At 38.9% G+C, this 12,117-nt stretch overlaps 1 protein-coding gene across 1 annotated transcript in view; it reads left to right on the forward strand.

The window, feature by feature from the left end:
- Positions 1-12,117, forward strand: part of CARMIL1 (capping protein regulator and myosin 1 linker 1) — a 308,343-nt gene that overhangs the window by 176,077 nt on the left and 120,149 nt on the right. Inside the window, exons 10-11 of the mRNA XM_052648705.1 lie at positions 1,703-1,791; positions 3,148-3,242. Coding sequence (XP_052504665.1) covers positions 1,703-1,791; positions 3,148-3,242 — 184 coding nt within the window. The remainder of the gene's footprint in view (positions 1-1,702; positions 1,792-3,147; positions 3,243-12,117) is intronic.

Raw genomic sequence — 12,117 nt, forward strand, 5'->3', positions numbered from 1 at the left:
AACGACTCGTCATACCTCTTCCCTACTGGCATGTTAAAGAAAAGTTGGACACACTTTTCCTACATTTTAATAAATTTTAATTACAGTAATAATTTCCAGTGAGTAGATGAAAGCCTTGCTTCACAACTCAGCTTTGGTAAATTACTTTTCTGGATGCTCTCAGGTAGCCCTGGAAAGGTGATGATACTATGGATTATTTCTGGAAATTAGAATAATCTTCACAAAAACATGTCTGAGTAATCACCTTTTATCATAACACAGAATAAGATCAGTTCCTCTAGTTGTATATTGTAAGGCGAAGAATGGTACTAATAAGGGGTCAGCATTTTGAAAATCACCACTGTCAGCATAATATAAATTGCACGCATTGGGTCACTTGGAATTAATTTTCCTCTCCCCTCATCAATCTGTGGGCCACATTAGAAACCCAGGAATGGTATGAAGGCAACATTATAAACCCAGAGGAATCAAGCAGGACACGAGAATTATAAAAGCTTTAAATTCTGTGCCTCTTGGTGGTTTTCCAAGTCGTTTTTCTAAAGGCTACTTGACTGGAGAATTTGTGCTACATTTTATACTTTTCCAATAATGGTTAATCCGCTTGGATATTTATGATCTGATAAAGAACTATAATATTTTATGTACTATTTTAAGAAAAGAAACTGCTCTATTATATGGTTTACCACACAAAATGATTTCTCTCTCTCTTTTAATAACATAAAAGATTTAAAGAGACCTTAAGTTATGACATTTAAAAATCACTTTTCAATGTCTGAATAAGGTCAGGAGCTACCTTAAGTTAGTTTTGGAATAAGGCAGGATATACATAAATACAAACCTTTAATAGGTAAAAATTTAAAAGAAAAAGTTCTGCACAGTTCTATCAAGGCACAACTCTTCATTTCTCATAGTCCCCTCAAGACTTTTTGGCTGCATATATTAGCCATTTCAATTGTTATAATCTTTATTAAACACTTGATTTTAATTATGCATATTCACTTAACATTATATCCTAAGCACTTAAAATATTTTGAAAGATGTGAGTTTATGACTACATAATTTTTTAAAACATGAGGTTTATTAACATGAGATGATTATTAGTCTTTCTTATTCCTTATTAGTTTAGAGATTACTAGTAGCAACATTGTATCACCCAACCTTTATCAAGTGGTTATTCAGCTTCTCTCTTAAAGTAAATGATATTTAAATGTTATTTATAAAAAGAGGATAATAATAACTAACAGCTTAATAATGAAATACACAGAGAGGGCTTAGCTCAGGGCCTGGCACGTGACAAGAACTCAGTAAGTAGAGCTTCATCACCATCGTCACTACCACTCAGGCTTTGGTTCTTTATTTTGGTATCACTTTCCTGGGGATTTCTTTTGGTTTTCCCAGGATTGCATGAAATCTATGTGCCTATAGCACTGCCAAAATGCCTGTTTTCCTGTCATAATTATGTTATTTCCGTCTTGTCTGATTGCCTTCTGGGTGGTATCACTCTTGAAGTCAGGGACTTTGTCCCTTGTGTTGTTGTGTTCCCTGAATCTTCATCAGCAGGCTGTGTAGGAGTAGTTGTCAACTCATGGGTTGTTGATTGAATGAATGATTTATTTAAAGCTTTGTAGCTGCAAGGATTTATGATGGTGAAATGAGGTCATATTCTGACTTACGACATGGTCAAGAATATTTTCTGTTACAGTCCACTGATGTCTGTGAACAGATCTTGAGGGTGGTGAGCAGGTCCAATCGACTGGAAGAATTGGTGTTGGAAAATGCTGGACTTAGAACGTGAGTATTTTCCTGAATATATGAATGTGTAGCTTTAAAACATTTTCCCCTTTTTTCTTAAATTAATATATGGTTTTGAGAAAAAAGTTAATGATATCACCTGTATAGTGTTTTCTCATCTTAAAAAAAAGTCCCTGTGATCCCCATCATTATTATAAAGGTCAAGGATTTTATCTTCTTTTGTGGTGTGTCACATGGTATCTTTGAGGGTATATAAGGATAATGCTTAAGAGCGTGGACCCTTGGGTCAGATGCCTCATGTCTTTGGGGAAGTTGGTTCAGTTCTCTGTACCTCAGTCTCTTCATTTTTAAGTTGGTGATAATAATGCTTACTTTATAGAATTACGGTTGTAAGGATAAATGAATTAATACATGGAAAGTGTTTAGAAAAGTTTCAAAATCTTTCATATTAGAGATGCTATGTGTTAGTTTTTACTAGTACCATTAATCATAAATCGTAGTCATAGTAATGGCACATTTCATAGGATGTTATTGTTTCGCTTTGATCTGTTTCAACCATTTCTCTCCCTTTTCAAATTCACACTTAAATAATCTTCATCAAGTGTGGTTCGGTAACAATACCCAAGCCTTAATGGGGGCATGCGACTTCGAACTTGCTGGAGTAAAGATGTAACTGCTACTAAGTGAGGAGGCTTGGTAGTTTCATAGTCATAGCACTTAACACATTATTTTAAGTTAAACGCACTTAAAATAGTGCTTTTGACTATGTGGTGATTGGATGGCATCACTGACTTGTTGGATATGAATTTGAGCAAACTCTGGGAGTTGGTGATGGACAGGGAAGTCTGACGTGCTGCAGTCCATGGAGTCGCAAAGAGTCGAATAGGACTGAACAACTGAACTGAACTGAAAATATAGTGCTAGCAACTATAGCCTTCAAATTCAATTAGGGCAGTCACTTCTGCCTTCATGAGTATTGCATGAAATTAAAACTGATATAGGGAATAGCCTATTGTGATTTTCATGAAAAAACAATTCAGGATTTAAGTCATAGAAGGGCCAAAAGTACTATTAATAGCATCTTTTAATGTGTCTTTAAAGAAGCAATTACACATTTTTCTTTGGAATGAGGTTTGGACTGATCAAGATGAACTGTATTCTAGCTATGACTTTACAGATTCTCTAATGAGGATATGTACTCATAAACATAGATTGATTCTTAACAAATATGATATATAGATTAATATTGTAAAAATTGGTTCTTGACAAATATGATATATAGGTTAATACTGTAAAGGCTCCTCCTTTTTATAAATTTCACTCTAGCTATTCTAGCATTAAATTTTCTAATTGAGTCTTTTTACACATTGTGTCTTAATGTTTGTTTACTTGCAGAGATTTTGCACAAAAACTGGCCAGTGCTCTAGCACATAATCCCACTTCAGGGCTGCACACGATTAACCTTGCTGGCAACCCACTGGAGGATCGAGGTACCGTAGCATTTACATAACTGTTGATGCCAGAACTGTAAGACGATTAGGGAGTTTTCATTTAGCCATGCCTGAAGAATAGTGTCAGTCTTAGTTGTAATTATATTATAAATGCTCTTGTTGGCTTAAATTTTTTCCAGCCTCTGGTGAAAATACTCACGCTCCTGTATGATCTTACAGAAAAACCCAAATGAGCTTTTTGGCTGACCCAATATGATTGTAACAGCTGACAGTTTCTGGAAGTGATCCAAGTGAAAAAGAGGATATTATTTTTAAACGATCATATTGACTTTTTCTTGCTGGGTAGCAAATTACCACAAACATGGCAATTTAAGATTACATAGATTTATTATCACACAGTGTCTTTGGGTCAGTCTGGGTACAGGTTAACTGGGTTCTCTATTCAGTATCATGAGACTGAAGTCAAGTCAGCTGGGGTTTATGTGATCTGGGGTCTTCTCAGGCTCACTAATTGTTGGCAGAATTAAATTTCCTGAGGCTGTAGGACTAGGTCATCATTTTATTGCTCCTTGACAGGTCAGGGAGCACTTCCCGTGCCTGAAGGCTGTGCTCATGTCCCCACCACGTGGTCCCCTCCTCTCCCGACTTTACCGTCTGCCTCGCATTCCAGGCCAGCAGAAGCACAACTCTCTGATGCTTCACTTTCTTGTGAAGGTCACCTGTTTGAGTCAGACTCCTCCAAGACAGTCTCCCTCTTGATTAATCCAGAATGGACTGATTAGTAACCTAATCACATTGTGATATCCCATCATATTCCTTTTTTTCCCAGTTACTTATTCTGTAATGGGGTATAACCAATTAACGATGTGATAATTTCAGGTGAACAGCAAAGGGACTTAGGCATACATAGACTTGTATCCATTCTCCCCCAAACTCCCATCCCATCCAGCCTGCCACATAACATTAAGCAGAATTCTGTATGCTATATAGTCAGTCCTTGTTGCTTATCCATTGTATTATTTTTTTAATTAAAAAAATAAACTTTTTAGAAAATTTATTTTAATTGGAGGCTACTTAACAATATTATAGTGGTTTGTCATACATTATTCGTTTTAAATACAGCAGTGTGTACATGTACATCCCAAACTCCCTAATTGTCCCTTCCTTCTATCCTTCCCTCAGCAACCATAAATTGTTTTTCTATGTCTGAGTCTCTTTTGGTTTTGTAAGTTCACTTGTATCGTTTCTTTTTAGATTTGTGATAACCCATCACGTTCTTTGGTCTACCCCAGACACTTAAAGAAATTACGTAGGATGTGTTTACCAGGGACAGGAATCTTGAGGACCAGCTTACAATTCTGCCTATCACAGATGTCTTTTAATTTTTAATGAGATTTGAATGTGAGAATAGAGAGGAGTTGAAGGACTAAATTTCATGAGGTGGCAAAAGAAGGTTTCATTAGAAGATGTTTGCATGGATAGAGTGAAGAGTCAGTAGCTTTAGAAAGCGAAGCCTGAGAGTTTGAATTCTCAGTAGGAGAACAGTGATGGATGAGATTTAAGAAGGAGTAGCTTTATCTCTAGAGGGGATACTTTGTTTTCATTGTATATTTATTACAGATGTTTTCCAGTGTTGTTGACTGAGGGCCTTTCATCTTGGGATGTTATATAGTTGATGAGGGTTAATTATTAAACTGAGCTGAAGATCCTGGTATAGACACTCAGTTCTGTATTTTTGTTCCTGTTACTGACGTTGTTCTTCATTGAAAAAGATACCCATGTGGCATCCAAGGAGACATTTGAAGAGGAACTTCCTAGCGTCTGAAGTAGTGAGTCTAAAGGAAGGTTGAGACTAAATTGGAAAACGAGATCACATGAAAGACACTCTCATAGGCGTAAAAGGCAAAGCTGAACATAATGGAAATGTAACTCCGGAACAGGAGTTTCTCTGGGGTTTTAGTATTTTCTTTGGGAAAAACAAGTGTTCTCTCTACTAGTCAAATGCTACCAAGACATGACTAAAACCATGTAGATCACCTTTTGTAGACAGGAGGGCTGTTTTGCTTTTGTTTTTAACATGGAAGGAACTCAAAAGTGTCTGTCTCCTGACTGGACACAATCAATGGTTATTAAGTGCTGGTCACTAGGAATGTGAAATCCAGAGTGTAGTAAGGGACACTCCTTGGTCATCAGAGAAACGCAAACTCAAACCATACTGAGATACCACCTCACAACCAGTAGTTGAGCTATCATCAAAATAAGTGTTGGAAAGGATGTGTAAAATGGGAACTTGAGCATTACTGGCGCGAGTGTACAATGGGGCAGCCTCTTCGGGTGCTGGTTAGCCAGTTGCTTCAAAAGTCAAACACAAATTTACTCTATGACCCAGCAATTTCACTCTTAGGTGGTCCCCAAGAGAGATGAAATGAATGTCGGCTCAAACACTAGTGAATGAGTGTTGATAGAAGTTCATGGTTGCCCCAAAGTGGAAACCCAAATGCTTATCCCTAGTCGGGGGATAAACAGAATGTGGTGTATCTGTACCGTGGAACCCTGTACAAAGAGCACAAGAGAATGAGATGATGGTCCTGCTGGGACGTGGGTGAACCCCAAAAACTATATTTAGGGAAAGAAGCGAGACCCCAAAGATCTTTCATATTATTGGGGCTTGGAAGGCTGAAAGTGAAGTCACTCCGTTGTGTCTGACTCTTTGCAACCCCATGGATTATAGCCTACCAGGTTTCTCCGTCCATGGGATTTTCCAGGCAAGAGTACTGGAGTGGGGGCCATTTCTTGCTCCAGGGGATCTTCCCGACCCAGGGATGGAACCTGGGTCTCCTGCTTTGTAGGCAGATGCTTTTAGGGGAAGAATGAGTCTGAGGCTCTTCATCTTTCCAGTGGTGTGCCTCGTATGCCCTGAGGCACAGCCCTCTGGGACAGCCTTATCTGTTGACTCCTCACCTTGGGTTTGAACTTCTGAGATAGCAGTTCTTCATTCTGTTGCACTGGAATTAGATATGGATGTCTCTGTACCAGCCTTACTTCTCATTCCTCCTCCTTATCTATCATTGGATAATCGTCGTAATCTCCTAAGACACAGGGCACCTAGCCCAAGACCTTATATGCAATCAATAAATATTGTCTTTAAATTGAATTTCATTTCATAATAGAATTCCTTTTTTTGTCGCTTTTAAATTGGAATTGAAAACCATGGTGAAGTTTATCAAGATTCTTTCGTGCAGAGTCAGAACTGGTGTGGAGAGATGACGTGTCCCTGCCTTTTCCTCCACTTTCCTACGTATGTGACCTGATCCTTGTACATCTTTCACCTACCTGCATTCCCAGGTGTGAGAATCAAGAATCATTCCAAGGATGTTTTCCAGAGCTTCATGCGTAGATGCTGACTCTCCAGGGAGTTTTCTGCTCACTTACACTCAAGGCTTGACACTCCTGAAAATATTTTCTCAAACTAAGGCTTTCTGTGTTTCTGCTCCTTCTAGATTCCTTCGTTGCTATGTTTGGCCGGAGCTCTTGGACAACTGCCAGCACCTGTATTCCCCACCTTTTTTTCATTCTTTGGACTGAGCCTCCTGAACACAAATTCTTTACAGGCTTTTTTTTCTTTTCTTCCATCCAGGCTAAATACCTAAAGGTGATTGGTAGCTTTTCTGCTCCTGGATGGGAGTCCACAAGAAATCCAACTGAGCGTAAAATATTTATAGAGAGTTCAAAATAGGGGAAAATGGTCATGACTTTTGCTTCTGAGCTTTTCACTGAAAAACAATAAAAAAAGCATGGGAGGAGGAGTGTGCAGTTGAATTGTTTAGTCTGTAAAAGAGGCCAAGCCCGGGAAGAAGGAAACACAAAGAAACACAAGGCAGTTTGGCAGCCCAGAATGCTGAGGAATTTAAGTACCAAGTAGAATTTGATTTTTGCACCTGAACCATCCTCTCAGGGCCTTATTTGGAAACTCTCAGAGCGGAAGCTTGGCTCCTTGCATTGTGATATGAATGTTGATGCAGCAAAGCCCTGATATTTACAGCTCTATTTACAGCTCAGCCTCCCCGTCAGGCTCGTGCTCAGAGGACAAGCAGCCTTCTGTTGTTAAGGGGCTGCTGGTGGAGGAGAATGAAGTATGATTTAGTAGGAGGGGGGTCGTGCTTCCAGTGCTGGATGCCCTGCTCTTCGTGCTCTGCAGGAGCCCCACAAGGCAGTGAATGGACCACACGCATTCATGAGCTCTTCTTATCCCAGTTGCAGGGCCAGCCAGTTCCCCAGCTTGCTCTTGGCCTCCTAGTCCTGTGTGTGTTCAGACTGTAGGTCAAGACCTGGTAAGCATTTTAATAAAAAGAAGAAATAGAACACAATAGAAAATATCAGAGTGTATTGTTCAGGAAAACTGGGGTTTTAGTTTTCGCTTATATGTCTATGTGCTTATTTTGGTATGAGCTTCCTGCACCACAGTGTCAAATCTCTTTCTGTATGCGGGTCATGGTAGAAAAGGCTTGAAACTCTCTATGCCTACTGCACTTTATTAACTAGCTCTGTGTTGAGTCCTCTGGACTGACCTAGTGTCTGAACCAGGGTGTTCCAGTCATCGCCTCCTGACTAGTGCTTTGGATCTGATGACTTTTTGGATTAAAGTGGAGTGTTTTGGGAAACAGAGCTTTTCTCTCTCCACTCGTTTCACACACTTTCCTTCCCTAAATGTCACAAGCTCTGTGTTCCAGTCTCCCTGGTTACCGTTCCCAGTTACCCTCGATTTTATGATCTTAGCCTCGTCAGGAATGTCTGTCCTGATTTCCTCCCCTCATTTTATTCTAAATTGGATTATTTTGTTTAAGGATGATTTAGAATCCTGTCTTGAAATGTTTTTCTTTTGGAAATGTTGACCTGATGCACCCAAGTTGTTTTTTTGCTGACCATCTGGTGGTGGTTCTGATTTGATCTGAATAAGACAAGACAAATGGATTCTAGAAATGCTGCTTACATTTGAGGGCGGGGTAGATCCTTCATATCTCAGTGTATGTCAGTGGGTTTTAGAGTCAGAATACGTGGGTTCAGATTTGAGCTTCTCCACTTTTCATCTGAGTTTCCTTGGACAAATTACCTAACTTCTCTATACCTCAGATTTCTCGAAAATAATAATAGCACCTCCCACACAAGGATGTTTTAAAGATCAAATGAGAATATACGTAAAAGCCATAGGAATAGCAATGCATTGTGTCACGTACTGTGCACTCAATACCTGTTAACTTTTACTCCCACGTTTGACTCAGAGTCGCCTTGTGAAGTTAAATAGTGCAAATGTTGCTCTCCTTTTATGGATCAGGAAGCTGTGTTTACATAACTTGGAAAAGCTTACAGAGTCATACCTGGCACTGATTGTTCAGACTATTATCTAGAATTTCCTGAGTGATCAATCAATCAGTCTCTTATACTGTCTTTCGGATTTTCTGATTTGGCTATCTCAATTTCCTATGGAAGTAGAAGGAAATCTTTGTGCATGAGATTTGGAAAACATTGGCTTATTCCGCAGCACGTCGATACATTTTCTTAAGCACTTTGATATTTAAAGATGCCAGGTTTCTGTGTGACTGCTACACAACAGAAAATACTTTTCTTTAGAGTCATGATTTAGCCATATTTATTGGAAAAGACTCTGACGCTGGGAGAGATAGGGGGCAGGAGGAGAAGGGGACGACAGAGGATGAGACAGCTGGATGGCATCACCAACTCGATGGACATGAGTCTGAGTGAACTCCGGGAGATGGTGATGGACAGGGAGGCCTGGCGTGCTGCGATTCATGGGGTCTCAAAGAGTCGAACACGACTGAGCGACTGAACTGAATTGAACTGATATCTTTATGTTTACACAGTGTAAAACAATATTTTAGAAACCTCATAGATTTAGATTTTAGGGCATTTAAAAGTTAGGTATATTGACTGTTTTTTCCCTATATTCCTAGTTCTTCAATCTCTTCCTCTCAGCTTTATCTTTGAAATGGAAATACTCCATCATGTTTTATTTATCTTAAAAAATATTTTATTATTTATTTTGTTTATTTTTGGCTGTGCCAGGTCTTCATTGCTGCACGCAGGCTTTCTCTAGTTGTTGAGCAGGGGCTACCTTTGTTGTGGTGTGCAAGCTTTGGACTGTGGTGGCTTCTCTTGCTTTGGAGCACAGGTTCTGGGTATGTGGGCTCAGTTGTGGCACATGGGTTTAGTTCCTCCATGATATTTGGGATCTTCCTGGACCAGGAATGGAACTTGTGCCCCCTATATTGGCAGGAGGATTCTTAACCACTGAACCCCCAGGGAAGTATCTTATATTTTATTTAGTTAGTTTTCTTAGTGTTTCTGAACTCTCCAGGGAAGCCATTGAAATTAGAAATCTAAAGATTTTAACTTTCACCTGTCTTCTGACATCTACAGTGTTCAAATCTATATGCTTTCTAACAGCCAAGAGTCATTTGATTCCCTGATCATGTTGCTAGAACTCCAGGGGCAGAATTTTGTTAAGTTACCAATATTATGCTTTCAGTCAATAAGGAGAAGGGAACAACAGAGGATGAGATGGTTGGGTGGCATCACTGACTCAATGGACATGAGTTTGAATAAACTACAGGAGTTGGTGATGGACAGGGAGGCCTGGTGTGCTGTATAGTCCATGAGGTTGCAAAGAGCTGGACACAACTGAGCGATTGAACTGAATCAACAAGGACCAACCTTAAACCATTTTATTCCTTACCACGTGAATCACACAAATTCTAAGATATCAAGGCTTTAGAGTTTTATATGTAATTGGGTGGCACTAGTGATGAAGAACCCACCTGCCAATGAAGGAGACCTAAGAGATGCAGGTTTGATCCCTAGGTCAGGAAGATAGATCCCCTGGATGAGGGCCTGGCAACCCATCCCAGTATTCTTGCCTGGAGAATCCCCATGGACAGAGGAGCCTGGTGGGCTACAGTCTACAGGGTTGCAAAGAGTCGGACATGACTGAAGTGACTCAGTATGCATGCATGCATGTTATTGTCGTAGAGTTTTAAGTACATGCATGATTAATGAGGTAAAACAGCAATGCCAAATTTAATTTCCTGTCTTTGTGAGTTAATAACTTATGATTCCAAATTAAAATTCTAAACATTTTATAGTTACTTTTTATTAGTCATAAATATTTTGAAGCAGAGGGAGCTATAATGGTTTCCATTTTGAAAGGAGAAATAAAAATTAGACCTTTTTTCCTTCTAAATTTGACACAAACTAAAACAAAAATAAATTACATGAAGGGTTATTCATCCAGTAAAGTCTCCAGATGAAAGCTTTTGGTGATAAATTTTGTTTTAATTCATAGCTCTGAAGGCTGTGTGGCTTTATTTGGGGGGCAGGATTGAATAGTTTTTGCCAGAAGCTAAAAAGTCTCTTCTGTCCTTTCTTCGTGGGGGAAATATTTTCTCGATGATCAGCTTCTTCCATGGCACTGTTTAGTAACTAACTTCAGGAAATACAAGGCAGGTGAATTTTTTTGTTTTTCCTGAGATTTTGGCTGCCAACCACTCTCAATTTATTCTTGTTGCTAAGACTCCATTTCTGAAGCCTGCCAAAGTGGAGGACTTTTTATCAAAAATGAACTCAGTTCTTTTATTTTTGAAAAACTGAACAGTAACTGACCTCATTTATGCCTTTCATTCGATTAGCACTTAGCAAGGGTATTTCTTAAAAGAGGAAATAGAATGTATTTATGATTTGTGGATGCCTAGGAAGCTGAAACAAAACATTTTGTTGAGAAAGAAGCTAGTAAAACTTAGTCTAGAATTAGAGAAAAAAATACTTTAACCAGACAGTCTTGTGTTTGAGCCTTTAGTCCTTTTTTACCTTTAATCCTGCTTTTTTCATTTAAAATAAATGATCAAACATGACTTAGCTTCACCTTTTATTGCTTTCATTACTTAAGGTGTGATAGTTCTATTTCTAGAGAAAAGTAGTATTGTGTTATTTATTCCTTTTTGTCTCCCTTCCTTTTTAAAGGAAAGTTTCTGATTAAGGATTGAATAGAATGGTGGGTGCCCTTGCGTTTGGTTGTAGGCATTTGCAGTTTTATGTGTTGAGCAGAGTTCCATGTACTATAAAGTAGGTTCGTATTAATTTTTTGTCATGGGTGATTTTTATAAATTGGAGTATAATTGCTCTGCAGTGTTGTGGTTGTCTCTGCCGTGTATCAGTGTGAATCAGTCAAAATTATATACATCTCCCCTCCCTTTTAAATCTCCCTCCAGCACCACTCCACCCCTCTAGATTGTCACAGAATGCCAGGCTGGGCTCCCTGAGTTAAATAGCAGCTTCCTGCTAGTTATCCATTTACCCATGATGGTGTCCTTCCTTTATTTCTCTTCTAGTTATCTGTTCTATACAGGGTTGGTCAAAAAGTTTGTTGAGGGTTTTCTGTAAGATGTTATGGAAAAACCCAAAGGGACTTTTTGGTCAACCCAATATATGGTAGTGTGTATGCGTCAATCCCAATCTCTCAATTTATCGTCCCCTTCCCCCTTGCTAAATATACAGAAATTTTAAATTTTAGTGAAGTCCAACTAATTGATGATGCCTTTCACGGACTGTGCCTTTAGTGTGGTATCTAACAAGTCATTGCCACCCAGTCATCTCGATTTCCTCCTGTGTTATCTTCTGTACCTAAGTTTTCTGAAGTAACTTGTACTCAGTGAAGTATAATGTACATTCATAAAGGTCTGTAAGTTCCAAGTTTAGATCTTCATGAATTTTTCCAAAGGGAATGCTGTCACGCAGCCACTATGAAGGTCAAGAAATAGGATGTTATGAAAATGCACGAACTTGTCTGTATTCTGCCTTCTGTTATGATTAGCTTTATTTATTCTGGAGCTTCACCACTATAGAA

The sequence above is a fragment of the Budorcas taxicolor genome, chromosome 11, assembly GCF_023091745.1.
Source record: "Budorcas taxicolor isolate Tak-1 chromosome 11, Takin1.1, whole genome shotgun sequence".
Lineage (NCBI taxonomy): Eukaryota > Metazoa > Chordata > Mammalia > Artiodactyla > Bovidae > Budorcas > Budorcas taxicolor.